Source organism: Polyergus mexicanus, unplaced genomic scaffold (assembly GCF_030449975.1).
Source record: "Polyergus mexicanus isolate NDT 795.1 unplaced genomic scaffold, iyPolMexi1.0 SCAF_7, whole genome shotgun sequence".
In the NCBI taxonomy this organism is placed as follows: domain Eukaryota; kingdom Metazoa; phylum Arthropoda; class Insecta; order Hymenoptera; family Formicidae; genus Polyergus; species Polyergus mexicanus.
In genome coordinates, this window is record NW_027223327.1 from 11,415,826 (window position 1) to 11,435,225 (window position 19,400).

Below are 19,400 nucleotides of genomic sequence, written 5' to 3' on the forward strand. Positions count from 1 at the left end.
ATATTTTCTCGCCGCCAATATTTCCGCCTTGCTTCCCGCGCTCTACCGGAAAGCTTTGCCCCGGCATATGAAACATCCACCAATATTTCGGGCAAATAATCCCTAGTCACACAGCGCGTGCATTCTCGTAAATTCGAGACCGAACGTAATTTTCGGACTTTTATTGCGTTTTTTATGCGCCTGATTTCCATTTCGAAAGTTCTCTTGCACGATCGGTTAGTAATGTTCGTAGAATTGTTACGAACTGTTACGAAGTATGTAAATTATACGGTAAAAATTTCAACGTATATCACTGAAAATATATACGACGGAAAATATAGACTTTTGGCAAGATAGTTAACATTTACGATACTTATGATACGTTGCACGGTAAAATAAAATTTCGAGTCTTGAAAAAATTCTTTATTTAAAAATATTAATAAATTATTTCTGTGTTTTAATTTTTATTACATCTCTATATATTTCATAATCGTAACAATCTATACGTATAAATTGTGTAGGATGTTATTGTCAAAGTCATACATCGAAGTCACACAATCGCGTAAATTTATTATTGAACGCGCGATATTTCACCTTAATTCTCTAACCGTATACACTTCCAAATATAGAGACAGATATAGTAGTTGCATTGCGAAATGCAAGATCCACAATACATTATAGGAATGTATACGCTATGTGGAGAATGTATGCATAGCGGAGCAGAGAATATTACATTCTCAAAGACAATGAGGCGAAAATCTGTAGCACCGTCAACTTGTCAATCAATCCTTCACTTCGGGAATGCCCAGTCGAGTAATATTATCAAAACCCCCGCTTACGGAGTTATGAAGATTGTACGCAATGCACTTTAGAGTCGAAGCTATACACGTACAGGAGACCACCGCCGGCACTCTCGTCGTGTGACATATAGAAGAGGGAAAAAAGGAGGTGCGAGAGAAGATGGCATCTGCGATGGCATCAGCTTTATGCTTTATGCTTTATGGATGTAGTCTGTATCCGCACGTGACACCGTACGCCCGCGGACATGATGTATGTCCTTGTTTGTTCTACAAATGATAACGTCGCCTTCGGAGCTCTCGGGGTGTCTTCTTGTTCTCGTAACGTAGCGGACGATCGAAGACAAATTCGTTTCTTCTCCCGGTCATATATCCTTCTTGAAAGTAATCCTAGTTGTACGTAAAAAAATAAGGTCGCCCTTCCTCATTTATTATTTCTGCCACGACACAGTTGACATTGACGTGTACACATTTGAAAATGTGTGACAATAATGATATTTTTATCCATCGAGTCGTTCGACTCAAAATTTTACATTATTGCAATTGTTTCTATAAAAGATAAAATTAATTTATTTATTAATCTTATTTTTTTAAAGAAAAACCTATGTTATAATATTACACGAAAATTTCTTCAAATGATATATTCGAAAAGATTGAGAATAAACTTTCCGTACTTCACTTTACGCATACAATGTCGAAGTTTCATATTATTAGGATATTTCCTCAAATTTCGTATTATCCGGATTTCAAATCCGTTGACATTTTTATTGGATTCTTTGGATGTACATATATCCGGATTTCAACTGCTAAACCCGGATTTTTCGAATATTCGGATTATCCGGATATCTGGACAATTGAAACGTGTAATCTTTATTTTTGATATAAAATATAAGTAGCTTTCTCTCTCTCTCTCTCTCTCTCTCTCTCTCTCCCTCTCTAATAAAGAAACACAAAAATTTTGAAGAGAACTAACAAAATTGTTCTTTGCATCTGTAAAAGTATAAGTAAGAAGTCGAAAGATATATCTCGAAGAAAGCCATGTATATCGACGTAATAATTTTATACTACATATATTATATAGAATCATGTTGCTAAAATACAATACGCATCTCCACGTTTGTTTCTTGGAGTAATAATGCCGAGCGACTTTTGATTTCGCCAGTTCCTTTCTGCTCATTCTTTTTTATTTTATTCTTATACGAAGACAAAAGGTGCAGGTACGTTAGAGACAAAAGATAAGCTTTATCTGCATTAAGAGCAACATAATTACGTAATATCCTTAGCACAAACAGCAATAGTAGTTCTTTTTGCGGAATGCGATGATAAATATGAAAGGTATTTCGATATACTCATCGCTATACTGGTTATATAGAATGAATAATGAAAAAGTTTTCGCTAAAACACTATTAATGCAAACTATTAATTATTCAATGCTTGTAAATTGGTTGAATTATTTACAGCGACGAATAATTTTTGTAAATTGTATATTTATTGCGATGGAATTTAGCCATTCATTTCATACACGAAATAAAAAAGTATATAATTCAGATTGAATTTTATAAAATAAATATTTTATACAATAATCGTGGAAGTAACAAAAAAAATTCAGATATATGAAAAGAATATAAAATAAAATAAGAGAAAAGTTTATATTTATTATTTTATACGCTGCTAAAAAATATCTCGATAAAATGTATACGTCTCGTTAAGCATTAATCCAACGCTTATTGTTTTAGATAGCGGAGCATCATGCTCAGTATAAAATACAACATCGCAACATTTCTGACGATAACGAGTTACAATCTACGAAGTCGCTGATAGAATTTAAAGTGACGGAAAACATGTTTCACAACGGACGCTTACACTTACGCTGCACGACTTCTATCTCGGACGTTTATCGAAAATCGGCGGACATCGAAATCACCGAGGACAAACCGCGTCTCGCACCTATCACCGGCGTAATATCATCATCGTACGATGGTAAGTAGCTATTGATTACATAATGTATTTACTAATTCTGATTTTACCCTATTCTGATCTTGTTATCTTCAAGAATCCTTTTTGATCGTTTGAAAAAAAATAGAGACTCCGTCTCTTATTTATATAGAAAAAAAATAATTCTACTATTTTTTTCTATTTTCTTTTTCTTTTTATAATTGTATACCTTTATACATAATAATGAAATCATAAGAATAAATTTTCTCGAAATATCCATCTTTAATTAACTAATATGATATATGGATATTGTATATGTATATATATCAGACATTATAGGAATTATTTTAATTTTTAATATACTGACACATATTGCTTATCTATCTCAATCAACTAATTTAATTTTATAAATTAATTAAATTTGATAAATTTTTTTAGATTTAGTTGAATTATATAATATAACACGAATTATTATTTGTAGACTATGCGAGCATATATTTAAAGATTATGACATTTCTCATTTTCTATGTATCATCCTAAAAAGTTTTTGAAATATTCAGCAATCGCAAGCGGATAAATAACACTCATTGAACTTACAATGGATATAAAAGTTTAACCTACACGCGTATTGTTGGGAAGATCGATGTTTTAAAAGAGAAACGAGTGGCAATGGTAAACAGAAAGGCGTGTATATCACAGCAACGAGAGAGAGAGAGAGAGAGAGAGAGAGAGAGAGAGAGAGAATACTTTCTGAGCCATATATCGACTTTTCGTCATGACATGGAATCAATGCAGCATCGATAGCAATACGATCAACCATCTCCGACGGTACAAAGCTACGAAACCGGAACGAACATTAGTTCGATATATCTATCGCGACTGTAGTAGTCGTCAATCGTACGCTTGCGAGTCGCGCGATGCTATTGAACTGAACGAACTTTGTTGATCAAGCTAAATGGGACAGGAGAAGCACGCATAAATGCTCTTTCTATGCGAGAGTAACACGAGTGAAACGCGATGAACCGAATCGTGCAGTGATTTTCTAACTTAACGAGGCACAAAATCCCTTTTTTCTTTTCTATGTCTATGATAATATCAATTTTTTTATCTATATATATTTATTATCTATATATATTATTTTATATATTTTATATATTTATTATTTATATATTTATTAACGAACCAACAACAAGAAACGGATTCGATTGCAACGAGCAGTAATGTTAACTTACACATGTGAGATATACGCGCGTAATAATGGGTATCGCGACTTCGGCATTGATTTGCAGTCGTCTAATAAAATATGAAATACGATCTCTTTCTCTATCGTAATTCTCGAGGTGAATACTCGATCTCCATAGTCGCATGCAGTTTTGCGAGATACGCGCAGACAACAAGACGGGTGCGGCTCTTGGAAGGAACATTTCTGAAAGCGTACAAATGTAATAAGGCTAAGAAGCGACAATAACATTTATAGCCTCCCGCGACCCCATGAATGTATCGAGCCATGTGCAATCTTTCACATGAATCACGCCGTTTCAACGACAGTTATGTGCTCTTCGAAGCCGTATCAGCCGCTCGCCAAGAAGTCGCAGGGGTTACGATTGTTCCAGCTGAAAAAGCATAGCCATTATCCAGTTACAGAAAATGGTCTCGCATCCGTTTTCCCGATCGAATCACTCGGCGGCGATTCATCCGTCACTCCGATTTAATGCGTGTCTTATTTCCGACCACCCCTCCGTTCACCCCTCAGATCGTCGCGCGTGCAATCACATGTAAACGCAAAAGTTGCGAAAGCAAATTCATTCCCCTTCGGAAGCAGAAACATGACTCATGGGGGATATCTCTCGCTGCTCGATTGTACACGTCTCAACGATCTTTACGATACGTAAGATGTAACAATCAATAAATAAAACAATAAAGTAGCGATGTCAAAGTTATACCCCGGAATCGTAAACTGTTGCGAGAATCAAATTGTTGTAGAATTTAATTATAATTAATATTACTCGCAAAGAGTATATATATATATATATATCTCGTAATTAATAATCATATATCTAAGAACATCTTTCGGAAAAGTATCGTGACAATCTTGGAAAGTAGCGAGATACTCTTTCTGACGCGTCTTTCTTTTCCATCTCCCGGCAGAGATTTATTCGAGGCTGATAAAGAGCCGCACTATTTTTCTAAAGATTTTTAAATTACCGAGCGCGGTTTATAAATAGGGGATTATAGCGAGACGGTAGCGTTGCGTTATACAGACCATATTTCCTCCCCGCGCGCACAAAAGCCCGCAAAACTTCCTGAAGATCCTTCGCCACGAGCCATTAATCAATGGCGAGGAGAGGTAAGACCGAGTTAGCAAGTTATTTGATTGACACCATAAAGATCGTTAATAGCAAGAGTGCCATCGTGTGTGTATTAGCGTGAGTGGCGTATACATTTATCACGCAATGTCGGTAACAGCAATTTACACAAACACACAGGGATACGGGGTGCGCGATGTATCCCTCATTCGCGTAATTTAATGATGATTAAACTGCGTTGCCTCATTACAAGAGGCAACAAAATGTAATTGGAATCGCTTACTGGCCGTCATCGATCGTTCTCTGTCAGCGCCTATTTGTACGCATAACGCGGACGAAACTTCTCGCGAAAACATTTTTCCGTAAAATACATATCCGAGAGGACTGTTTGAGTATTAATTAAAATCCTCTGGCGCGCGAATGAAATATCTCGATTGCTTGCGCGCGTCACTTTATCGCATAATAATATCCGCGTGCTCGCGCGAAGGATATTAAATAATAAAATAAGAACAACGCGATTATGACTCGGGATTATTTTCGCGGTATAAAGAACCTATTTCGGAGAGACCAGCTATTTCTCTTGTCTCTGAAATTGTCGGCTCACTTAGATCCTGCCTTCCTTCCAGTCTCCGGCTCTATTAATCAATGAGGAATTCAGCAATTAACGCCCCGGTTTTATTAACGTTCCGCGGGAGTTTCGTCACGTATAGACATTATTTATATGCATCTATGTATGTATGAGCGATATCTATAGAAATATATTTTGTCAAGTATCAGCGCTTTTATTCGACTTACTTGCAAACATAATTTTATGATATAATTAAAAATAGATTTAAGTAGAGCTTAAGGTGGTTAATGGTACATATATTAGACAAAAAAGTACAAATTAAAAGTATTATAATCATCTTCGTCTGGAATTTCCTCAGTAAAAGAAGAAAGCATAAATAGCCAAAATACAAATTTAATTACACGGATTGATCCTATAATTTTATGAAAAAGAAATTTTGTATAAATATTCGAAAAATATCAAGTATCAACAACGAGATAAATAACGATAATCAAATACTGTAGACGGGACACGCTTTCAATAAATTATTTCAATCTCTCAAAGAGATCGATCGTGAATCGCTAATAAATTCAATCCGTAATCGGTACTCGTCGCCGTAAATCGAAGATTGATTCAACGAAAAATCTTTTGTTCTGGATATCGAGAAACGAAAAATCAACGCGTAACTCGCAATGAAAACGATTTATTTGCGAAAGCAATCGATAATTTCGTTCATTCGGAAGTGACGTTCTCGAAGCGGTTCTTGGAAAACGCGAAGTGAATGATCAGCATGTTTACGATTTACATTGTCACGATTACAGGAGCGATTTTACGACCGAAGATGCTATACTCGCAGATGGGGGAGACGTGATAAAAGTGCACAGTCGTTCCCGGCGTGATCGGGGATTTTCATCCAAACCGATGCGATGGTGCCTACTTCTAATCGCCGATATCATTACTTCGCAGTAAAAAGAGTGTAAACGCGACGTTAGGACTTAACGTTAGTCTACAGCCGCACCCTCGCTCGCTTTCGCCGCATCTCTTACGCCCCCCCGATAGTTCGTCGAATACTCCGTTCCCCTTTTATATCATCGCGGCGACGTCGATGTCTTCTTTTGTTGGCAGAACGAACCAAGAAACCTATTAAAATCCCACGCCCTCGTGTCTTAATAACGTTACCAATCGTTCGGTGGTGATATTCACGCTCGATAAGATTACATAAGATAGGGAGAAACTTATCGCGGACAGCAGCAATTCCGACGGCAATATCTCTCGCTCGTTTAATGCAAATTATTAAGCTTTCAATCGCCGGCATAATGACTACGTTTTTAACCCATTCATGTTAATAAGATGACATATATTGTATTTGTCGTTAAATTTATCACAAGCTGTATAATATTCAATATTATATAATATTGATGCCCAGATTATACAGTCGTGATCAAAGAAACGTGAAATATTTTTCATAAATTGCAGTGATAGTAATATAAACTTTGATTTCAAATTATATATAAAGATTAAATAATAGAATATTCGACATGTAAAAAGAGTAAACGTATAAAATCATACACAAACCGCTCTTTTATAAGCAATATTCATTTATTCGAGAAAGATATAGAGAAAATATACGTATCACATTGGTTTTTTTTTTATATTATAAACATATAATTTCATGAACGATATCTAAAACACACAATTGTTGTACATAAAACTGTTTTATAAATGTTTTAAAAATACGACATATTTATGGTCGAATTCTAATTATTGATAAAACAATTGAATTTACTACATCTCTCTACTGATATGTAAACACCAAGTAATTCAGCTTACCACAATATTTACCAAACACAACTCCCTTGCTTCTAACCAAAACTGTATATCGCAAATCCGAAATTCTCTGGCAAGTGTACTTGCTCGAGTCTAGTACGTACGAGTGGACTCGTATCTGAGTTCGAAGTAGTTACTGTGTTGACACTGTTCGGCCGTGAAGATACGAGTAAATATAACGGAAATTGTGCTCGACGGGATGTGTCTTCTTGAATTATTTACAGTAAATATACAAGATATCAAAAAGTATGCAAAAAAATCAGGAATATATGATGGATTGATTTATAAATAAGTTCTGCTATAGATAATTAATAAATCACGTTTTCTGAAAAATTAGATGTGATATCTAATTATTTTATCTATTGCGAATCATTAAGAATGATCACTTACGAATCAGTACTAATACTGTCGCAGATTGTTGTAATTAAAAGTATGGAGTTCAATTCCTGAAATGTATGATTTAAAAGTGCAACTTCTCTCTCTCTCTCTCTCTCTCTCTCTCTCTCCATTAAAGCCATTCGCATAATATTGCGGAAATTTAAACAAGGAAATAGTGCTGTGTGTGCAGCAACGGCTGCAAAAAATTTTTGATGTATTTGGCGAAGGGACAATAAATGATCGAACAGTACGAAAATAGTTTGTAAAGTTTTGTTCTGGAGATATGAATTTAAAAAAAGGGAAAAGTAGCCATCCTTCTCTGGCTTTGATGAAGATTTTAAATGAATTTCGTGGTAACAGAATCCGAAATTTATTATAACGTTTTTTAAATATAAAAATTCGATTTGTCAAATAAACGGAATTTATTTATGAATCAATAAAATATTATAAATTTTAAAATATCTAACATATTACGTATTCTCTTTTGATTTCCATAAAAATTGAATTATATGTCGAATAATTGCTTATGAAACAAAAATCTTAGAATTCATACTATATTTGATAACTATTATTATTAAATTTTATTGTAAACGACAAAACACAGATTACGACAAAAAAACAACACTCTCTCGAAAATATAAATCCAGAAAAAAATGCAAATAAAAAGATAATTTTGCGAACGTACATAAATTTGCAAATCACGATGAGTGATTTCATCGATTAATATTAAAATAACGAAATAGGCACATGGAAAGAGTTTGATGATCTGAATAAAAGAAGGCTATGTACCCAGGGCGATCATAATTTATAAATCGTAGCGAGTTTCGAATCGAGTCGAGCAATCGCACGTTGTTCCTTTTTTTTCGACGAATTTGCATATCCGGTTCTGCTGCCGGTTCACGAAAATTTGCATGGCCGGCTGCGCAGCCAGGTAATAGAATTGGTATGGCAGTCTATAATCCGCATTGAGATCGACCGTCTGCTCGACCCGAAAATCAAGCGGTCTACCATCTACGATCGATACTGATAATAACGTGCACGCGCGATATGACAATATAGCGAGACCGGGAGATTAGAAATTCCGTCGCGCATCCTATCAATCCTATCGAACAAAAGCTATTGGAAATATACAATGGGCAGAGCTTTTAATAGTATCAATTCGGAATTTGAAATAAATGCAATGTAACACAATAAAGAGAGAGAAAATCAATCTGCATCTCCTATGTCGCGAACTGTGTTGTTAACGAAACTCTTCTCGTTGCACAAACAATATCGAATTCGTTCAATACTCTATTCAATATTGCAGAAACCTTTGTTTCATTCTAAATGTAAGAGAATCACAGATTTGAAGGACTTGATTGTGTAATCAGGAAGGATCGTATCTTCGAGAATCCGACATCCAATATTTTAAATTTCTTTATATATATAGAAATTCCAAGCAAGAACGATACAAACAACGAGTAGATTAGAAATTCCGCTGTATCTATGTCCAAACATTTCCATGAAAGCGAAGCGCCGGCAGGGATAGTCGTTAATATTCATCTCCGGCTGCCGGCGCTCTTTAGATTCGTCCTGTCCCCAGGAATTGGAAAGGAATCGTAGCTCGATACGTCTCCGGTAAGAAGACAGCCCGCGCTCTTTTTCTCTTTTTCTTTTTTTTTTTTCGTGCTCCTCGAGAACCCCTTCTCGTCCTTTTCCTGCAAGGAATCGGCACCCTATTGGTAGGATATACGTTTCGCATTATCGATGCGAAGCGAGTTCGCAGCCGCGTACTTCTCGAAGGTATCCCGGAATAGTAAGAAGTAAGCACCCGGGCGTGCGCGCGAATGTCGAAGTCTCTACAAAGTGAGGAAAGGGCCGTGGAGAGAAGTGGCAGAAGAATGCGAAGCGAAACTTGGACGCCTTGGAGGAAGGAAAAGCATTACAGGAAGAAAGAAGACGCGCGGAGGAAGGAGAGAGAAATAGAGAGAGAGTCTCTCTCTCTCTCTCTCTCCGTGAAGAGATTCACTTCGATTAGTAAGTTGGCGGTGTAAGCTCCCCATTTCCCCATCTCTCCATCCGCCCGGATGGATTTCGCTTCTCGGTCATTCGTGAGAAAAATTTTTTCTTATTCCGATATCGTTACGTACGCGCCCTGCAAATTGCGAGTTGCTCGAAAAGTTTAGCGAAACGCAAATTTAACAAGAGAGAATATTTTACACGCTTTTCCCTTTACGAAACATCGTACTAGACTCTGATACCGATACTTTGCGAGAGATGTTAACAATGATAAGGAAAGAACTGTGCGTTAAGATTAATCTATTAATAATATACTCCTACGAAACTTTGAGACTCCTCGGACTTTGCAAATTACCGTCATAAAATGAGACGGACTATATAACTGTCACAGAGAGGCATGAAAATGTACCCTTGTCATATTATATAGCTTGACGAAGCGCTAATGCAAAACGCTTCGATGAGCATCATAGTTGCTCAATTTGCCAACTCTCGCGGAAACGAAGGAAAACAGACGAGGTGAAATCCCTTGCTCATTATTTCGACGAAAGTTTCTGTATGCGGACATTCTCTTAGATTTTCTGTTCATTTGCACAAAGAGAACTTGAAAAACAAATTCTATTCATCCTACATATGATGCGTTTATAATTAACAAAGAATATATTTATATCTCATGTCTACGTATTGCAAAGATAAAGAACTTTTTTAATATTCTGTCTATGTACGTGTAAAAGTTGTTTTCTCATCATATTTTTGTTGTTGTTGTATTTTTCGTACATTTTTTATAATTTTTACCTTATATTGAAAAATACGAACAACTAATTTTTGAGATAAGGAGTTTCTACATATTTTCATTAGATAAAAAAAAAAAAAAGAAACAATGCAACCTTATGAAAATTTTCTCCACGAACTTGGTCTATGGGGGATGCGCGTCGAGTGTTCAGCAATATCTATACATGTATTACATAATAACCATACCAATATTGATCGATAAGTACTGCATATTTAATTATCAATTGTAATCGTTTTAATGATGAATTCATTAACGCTTATCAATTATGTACCATATGTTAATATGCATTACGATCCAGGATTATTTATACAAATTGAAATAATGCCGGGGAATAATATTGCGCTTACCGGCAAAAATTAATAATCATATTAATAATATTTTTTTTCTCGTAATAATACGAATTTTTCTCGTGATATATAGATTAGTTACATTCCTCTGCATAAGAACATAATTATTTTTTCGATCCCGATGAAACGCTTCAGAGATGTATTTCGAAATTACTTTCTTGGATACCGAGTGCCAGTCGTTGTATCGATTCCGTGTTTCAATCAGCGGGATTTTTTTCCTCCTGACATAAATGTTTCATTTGGATGCAAATAATGTCCACGGTATTCATGCAGCTCTGAATCTTTTGTCTTGCTTTACCATCGGTTCAGGTGCAAATTCGCGATAGTCTAATTCCATCGTCTACAAATTGCGCTCAACCGACGAGAGTCTACGGAAGCGTATGTGTATGATATTCGTATGTATTAATTATTCCGATTTTGCGACGCTTTCTTTTCTTATCTACAAATTCCTTGATCAATTTAAGATTGATTTCTCTCGGATAAAAATTTAATTGTATGAGAGAGATACAATTGTGTATATTATTTTCTTTTATAAAATTTTCTTTAATATTTAACATTGATACGTTCATAAAATATTATGCGTCTCTCATATACATCTCGTGTAATGGAAGAAGAGAGAATTAATCTGTAAACAATTCAACGGAACGTTGCAACGTCCCTGTCAACAGAAAAGAACTGCGTGAATTTGATCGAATTTGATGCGAAAGATTTGATAAACTCGCGCGAGGATGCACGATGAAATCTGCATGTTCTGACAATCAGAACGAAACGATTTCAAGTATCCCACGAATTGGCAATTTGATCGAACGTGGAAATGAGTTATCAGAAATGAAAATCAAATTTCGAAACAGGGAACGATGGATACAGTACAAAATTGACTAGCAAGTTTGTCGCGAATGCGATGCAATATATCTCGCTTTATCCGCTGGTATGATCATACTTCGCGACAGTCGCACGCCGCGAGTACTAACTAGATCATACATATTCGTGACGAAGTACTTCATTTATTCGCTTTCATTATCCCTTCATTCCGTCAGAAATCTTTCATCATTTTCTCTTTCGTTATGCTTTATATATATGAAAGAATTCATATGGATATATCTTTATTATGATATACTCTATTAAAGCAATGGAAAATGAATATATTGCCCGTCTCATAGCATAAATATAGATAACGTAAAAATTTATGCAAAGTTAAAAAGAGAGACTTAATTAATAACGTATGTCGAATAAAAAAGACTATACACGATACAAAAATTGTATATTCGTAGATATTATAACATAAATTGGTGCATTTTGTTGCGAGAAAACTTATTCGATAGCAAGTGATTAATATGACAATGTCGCGTGAAGTTAATAATGAAGAAAAAAAATATTCAATGCAATATTCCGTTTCATTTAACAGCCAAAAGTTACAGACGTATCGGAGAACAAAAATTGTTTTCGACAAAAAAACCAATTACGCCTGGCCATCGAAACAGTTATGAAGGGAGCCGTCGACGAGTGACGGGTTGATAAAGGACAAGCGTCAACCATGCGTTCATTCCCGTTTGTATCACATCCTCCACCCCCCCCCCTCCCCTCCCCACCCGGTTATAACCACTTTCCTACTAGCTTCTATGCTTTCATTCAACGTGTTTACCCTAAGCGATTCAGGAACGTATAACGTTGTAAAGTGTTATACGTGGCGTCGAATGCGTTATGACAGAGGGATACGAGGCGCGTCCAAACCCTCTCTTTAGTCTCTCGAGCACTCGGGAGGAGGTGAATGGCGTTAACGGCGTTGCCGGCACTCGAGGTGAAATTTCAGGCTTCCGAAAGCCGACATTTCCGACTCGATGCGACCCGACAAATAATTGGCCATCCGCCAGACACCGACTCTACACGTGCTAAACGTCATCGCTAGGCGAATTCGCTTGGAGAACGCACCGATGCGACGACGAATTTCGCCTCGTGATTTCCGTCGCGCCGCGATGTGTCACGGCAGACATGTGACGATGAACACGTAATTCACGCGATGACACGTCGAAAGCAATAGTCAATGTACGTACAATATATGCATACTATATGCAGTCAACTATGGTTTGTGTACGCTTTACCTTTGTTACGCAGAAACTTGTATCAACGAGCGTTTTCGCAAATTTTCTCTTTATCATCAACAATAAACGATGATTTGCTTGCGACGTATTGTCGTAATAATTTATAAATAAGTTTAATCTATAAGAGGAAATTATTTGCAAATGCAGCAAAATTATAAAATCAGTAATATTACTATAGATGATATATCTGAAATATTACAATTATTGCATTTCTCTCTGAGAATTTTGATCTTTGATAGTGAAAAATTATTTTTTCTAATATATGTATTTTTCGTGTATTTTAAGTTTCTTTTATTTATGTAAATTCTTAAATAAATAAAATAAAATTACAAGAATATTGGTAAAGCGAAAAATATTTAAACAATTAAGTTCGTATGCCGAATTGTATAGAGACATTTACCGTATTGCAACTGCAATATTAATTTTGCAGATTATCTAATTCGCTATTATAACGCAGTAATAGTTAAATGGGGCAATGGTCTGCGGTTTAATTGGGTAACGGGTTAAGCACACACAGGTGCTATTTACCACGAGCTAAGTGAACCGTAACGAAGGTAGCCCATCGAATGAAGTGCTTCGGAGGTCAATTGACGAGGGAAGAGGAAACGTGTCGTTAACAAAGTAATTTTTCAAACGAGCAAGCAAGCATTATTCCCGAGTTAAACCAATAAATGAGTTTATTGAACGTATACGTCGGCAAAACAAATTCAATATAAAATCGTTCTGTTAATTCGCGAGTATATATTTATATACGTGTATGTATACCTATACTTCAGATGAAGAGACAGAAATTATATCGCGCATATCCGGCATTACAAATTAGAGATGACATCTCAAGCGCGACATGCGTGTAAGATATCGTTATTCTCGTAATTAAAAGTGCAAAGCTTCTCTAGTTTGCGTCTGCTCGATAACTCTTTCAATTATTCCGAAAAAAGTAAATTTTACGTAGTTCTACAAACATATCATATCCGAATGTTGTTCTCTTTTTGATCCATTTAATAATAATCAATATTTTATATGACGTGTGAGATTTTCTGTGTTCCCGCGGGATTCATAAAAACTCTATTTGCAGACGGGAAAGTTGCGATGACATTGCCTTGTATCTCAGAACATAGGAAGGTAATATTCGTTCCCTCTATAACGCTGATACGAAGAAAACTTATGCTTCTCCTGAGTATACCTTCTTAAAAATTGATCCTTTTATCACGAGACACGGCGGAATCGATAAAGTCGGTGGAAACTTCTATATTCCGCTTTGAAATAACGTTAACCTGTTTTAATGTCAACAAAGTTCTGACACATCTCTCTGAGAGATTTCTCTCTCTCTCTCTCTTTTTTTGTGAAAAAGAAGAAAAATTAAATAAGGGAAACCAAGCACGTTTTATACAAATCTTTATGCTAACTAAATCTCTCTTTGTTTTCTCTTCTTGTCTTATTCTAAAAAAAAAGCAAAACTCTTAATTTGATCTATATTGTGCGATATTTTTTCTATAAAGGCATATAAATGACTTGATATATTTGCGGTGGACCAGTAAAAATTATTTAAAAATTCAAACTTTTGTTTAAATTACTCAAAATTATTTTCGATTCTATATATATCCTTATCAATGCCTTGAAACCTGACGTGCGGCGAAAGTTTGAGGAAACTATAAGTCACGATGCACGTAAGGACAAAGAATCATAAATTATTAGTCAAATTATTTCTAAACATTAGAATCAAATTCTTTTTACGATAAATTTTTTTGACCGTAAGATTATCATTTTTATTGAAGAAAACATTCTTTCTATCTTGATGAATTAAAAATGGATTTATGAATTTAAATAGATTTATATCACAAATTGCAATATATATAAAAATATTAAATTAAAACGCTGAAAATTTTATTTTTTATTTGATAAAATAAAATATTCTACAATTTTTTTACATTAAATATCTTTAATTAATATTATCCTATTTTAATTCTCATAAATCCATAGCTATTAAATTTATGGAGAGAGAAAGATATAAATGTACCACGTGTCTCGTTACAAAATAAATCATAGCAAAGATACAAAACGACATCTAATCGAATTAAGAAGCGATAGTGCAGATTGCAATGTCGCTTGCAGTAGTACGAAAAAGGTTGAGATCAAGTGGGATCTTATGAGAGTTGTTCTCTTGTTCAACGAAATATAATAAATAGCATGTTGTGACCAATTCTGGCAGACCTCCAGACTGTTGCCGACATGAATCTCGTCGTTGAAAGTTATAAAAGGGATATGTGCTCAGGGATGTAATAGTCGAAGGTGTAATCGAAAATATAATGTACGAGATAAAACGATGCAATAACAGAGGTTTTCGTATTAAAGTGATAGAAATTTAAATATACCATCTACGGTATTTTTAAAGAAAATGTAGTATCGACTATAAGGGCGCGTGCCAAAAATACGCTAATGTTGCAAGAAAAAAGAGAGTTTTCATTTTATTTAAAATTTTTCTCTCTCCACATATAGTTGAAGTACGTGTGTGCTTTCACGACAGCCGGATTTCCCGGAATATTTTCTCGCTTTTGACATAATAAAATATATACAGCTAAATCGACTTCCTCTTATTCAAGTAGACGTATTAATCTCACAAGTGCCACTTTTTCTCTTCTCACAACTAGAAGTAGCACTGTCCCCAACGAGTTTATTAATCCGATGAGCCATGAGTATAGAAATACGAAGTTGAACGTCGGTAGATTTATCACGCCAGCGGACGAAGACGAATGTCCCACAGCGATTAATGACTATTATTCCTTCACAATGACAAAGGCACGCGCGGAAAAAATCATCGTTTATTTGATCGGTTGTTCTACAGCCACAACAAAACAGGCGATTATTAATGAAACAGATACAGATTTTAAAATGAGTATTGATTGACAGGATCTAATGGATATAAATGTCGATGATACTTTGACAGCGAGATTTTTTAAATAATTGTAATAAATAATTTTTATATTTAAAGATATCTTTGATTTCTTTCTCATTCTACTTGTAAGATTACAGTAATCCATGTGTATATATATAACTGTTAATAAGAATAGGGATGACAAGCATTGCATACGCAGTGTTTATATAGCGCATTTATTTTTATTTAATTAAATCCATAGCGGGTCAAAGGTGAAATCTTTAAATTGTAAGATTATCTTCCAAATTCTCCAATCGCTAAAACTTAAATCCTGTAAAAAAATCTTTTTCGTTTCATTATAATCCTTTCGCCGCTTCGAATATCTGCAAATTGATTAGCAAAGTCTGTTTGACTTTAAGTGTTACGTAAAGAGGATTAAAACGTAGCATCGGATACTTGGTAATCTCGTTGAAAAATTGTAGATAGGTAGCGGTATAGGTGAATTATGATCCATGGAAAGAGGTAGGGCGAAATTACAACGGCTATATAACTACAGTTCGCGCTCGTTTCAGACTTTACAAGCGCAACCGTTCAAATTATTTCCTCGTTCTAGGAAAATTACTATCGTGCACTTTTTGCAGAGGTTCTTTGCATCTTTCCCGCCGACGTTATTCCGACGGGCGACCGGCACGGCCCTTCCGGTAATTTGCTTTTTCCCTCCTGGTTTGCTTGCCTCCTTTCTGCAGCGTGCTGCCCGCTACTCTTCCTCTTTCTTGAAAATTTAATCGCGGAGCCGCGACGTCGCCTTTAATGCGATTCTTCGCCGCGTTTCTTCTTTTACCCTCCCTCGTTTTACCCAAGTTTTATTTCATGCCGCCGACATCAGCCGACGCGAGACTTTCTAAAAGAGCCATCCGCGTTCGTTGCGGTTAATAACGGCAACCTTCTTCAAAGGACACTCGCTGGATCTTATAGAAAAAAGAATACACACACACACACACCCATACGCACCAATGTTTTGGAACTGCAGCATCGATCGCTTAATATCATCAGTGCCATCGAGAAGCCAGAATAAATCGGTTTTCGATATTAACGAATGCCATTCCATGGATTGGTTAGCGAAATTAAATACGTTCTCCAGTTTGTATAGAGCGGAATCACGGTCTAAATTTTGCTATCGTAAGCTAAATACGAGAACCAATTTCGACTCTCATTCAATTTCGCCCTGCTTCAACTGCCTGTTCAAATACGTTAACGTTTTAAACATGCTTATAACGAAACGTATACAATATATTATCTAGTCAAGTTAGTCGTGAAATGACGAGTTCTTACGAGTCTTGCAATTTTTATAAGGTATCTTATCTCTCTTAGTTCTTATAGTTTAATGAGAGCGTCCTACAACAATCTCATAGAGGGCGGAATAAATATTCATCGTTGATATTCATCAGAATTTGAAGAATAACATTATAATTAATAATATATTGTAGATCAACACTTTTACAATTAATGAATTTGATTCAAACAATATATAAATAGTTTAAAATTAATTTATACTCGAATATAATATATATAATAATACAGTACAATATATCGCATATATTAAAATATGTCAAAAAAAAAAAAAAAAAAATCAAATTTAATGATTTACTTAAATATGACACGAAGGAATATTAAAGTTAAATTTTTTTTTATTCTCACATTTATAACTGTATTTCTACAATGCGCAAAACGAACAAAATCTACAACTCGAATTACTGTCTGCCCGTTTCACGTCGAATCAAATTACTTAGCCGTTGGCAGTACATAGAGTCGTAATTGCGAAGGAAACTTCTCAAAAGATGCTTAAGTTCGGCAAAACTTTCTCTCTCTTAGGCTCGTTCTCAAATTTACATTTTCCATGTTCTAGCGAACAAGACTTTGCAGTCTACGGCGACTTTTACCGATTCAGTGCCATCGGCGGGTATAATTAAAGTTGTCGCGCATCCTTTCGGGACATCGTGTCTATTATTCGAGAATGGCGCGCGCACAGTCTCGAGTAACTACGTCGTGATCTATGCCGACACGTTCCATAAAATTTCATTACCCTTTCGCGGTTCGTTAACATGCGACTACTTTCTGTTGAGCAGGAGCGAACGGATGCGCCGGACAGAATTGGCCCTGGAATGGTAATCGTGGCACGGCGATAATAATGGCCGTCGCGACGGCCACCCTGTTCCTGATGATGACATCGCTGACGATGATGGTTGTACCGATAACGAATGTACTGCTGAGGAACGAGTGGGCGGTTAGCAGGTAGCTCGCGGGCACTCTTCATGAAGATATCGCTGCCACTGTCTGATCCGATTACATCGTCCATGTAAAACCTAGTAGTCTAGGGCTTCCAGTTATGTATGTTACTATGTATAGAATAGATAGTGGAATAACGATGATTTTTATTCTCTCGAGGAGCCTAAACGCGAACAAGATTGGCGTAACGCTAGCGAAACGATCGCAAGACTAATCTTAACTCGCATACCGTTACTTTTGAACGTGTTGTCTTTCGATGTAAATTGTCGTTCTGATAACGAAAGGGGGAAACATGATTACAAGCATGAATAAAAGCAATGTCCGCGTATTGAGACATAGACAGAGATAACGGCTATCCTAAAGCAACGAAGTGAACATGAAATCGTTACGAGTCGAGAAATCAGCTCCATTTGTGTGATTAAAGAATGACAGATGTTTCGACAGAAGGAAGAAAAACGATGGAGGTTCGACTTCCGTTCACGTTTTGATTTGAATTCTCCGACGAAGCATAAATGCGATATTTATTAGTGATCGGAGTGTTCATAAAGTGTCAAATATAGATTATACACAGGGGTAACTATGATAACTAATATATATAAATATATAATAACGTTAGCGCAGTAACGAGCGGCGTTCTGCTCAATATTCGCTCCTTTTATGATGTCTAACAGAAAATGCATCAACATAGATACCGATTTGTAATCTGTACAAATTGTAATAAATTATAATATGAACTGTATATAGGAAATTTCTTATTTTATTAATTCATCGTCACTGCATATTTTACCCAATTTAATTTTTTATTACTTTTTTTTTTTTTTTACATTTACACAGCAGAATCCTGGTTCCATCAAAGAATAAGATAAATTCAAATTTACGAGGTAAGTTTATTTTATCTATCTACATTATCTTCGTTACGTGTCATCTTTTCTTGTAATCATCATCTCATTGATTTATTGTAGACAAATATCTGCTGCAGCACTTTCATTAAAGATTTGATATTCGTATGTATATATTTTGCTCGCCATATAAACACTCATAATCAGTAAAGTAAACTGGAATAATTTCAGATTCGTGTGCTTTTAAGATCAAGCCTCAATCCAAAAGATGCTTTCAAACTTTCATACATTCAAAGCGAGTTAACATTGACTCATTCACTTTATACGCGAGTACGCGCGCGTTTGCACGAAGCACTCTGAGCATTCGAATCATGACGATTTGGCATAAAAATAATTATCA

The 19,400-nt window shown here is 35.6% G+C and overlaps 1 protein-coding gene across 1 annotated transcript in view; it reads left to right on the forward strand.

The window, feature by feature from the left end:
* LOC138934668 (uncharacterized) overlaps window positions 1–18,890 on the forward strand; it is an 87,829-nt gene extending 68,939 nt beyond the window's left edge. The window contains exons 5-6 of the mRNA XM_070298663.1: window positions 2,513–2,756; window positions 18,002–18,890. Of these exons, the coding sequence (XP_070154764.1) occupies window positions 2,513–2,756; window positions 18,002–18,171 (414 nt within the window). The 3' untranslated portion in view covers window positions 18,172–18,890. The remainder of the gene's footprint in view (window positions 1–2,512; window positions 2,757–18,001) is intronic.
* Window positions 18,891–19,400: the final 510 nt, after the last annotated feature.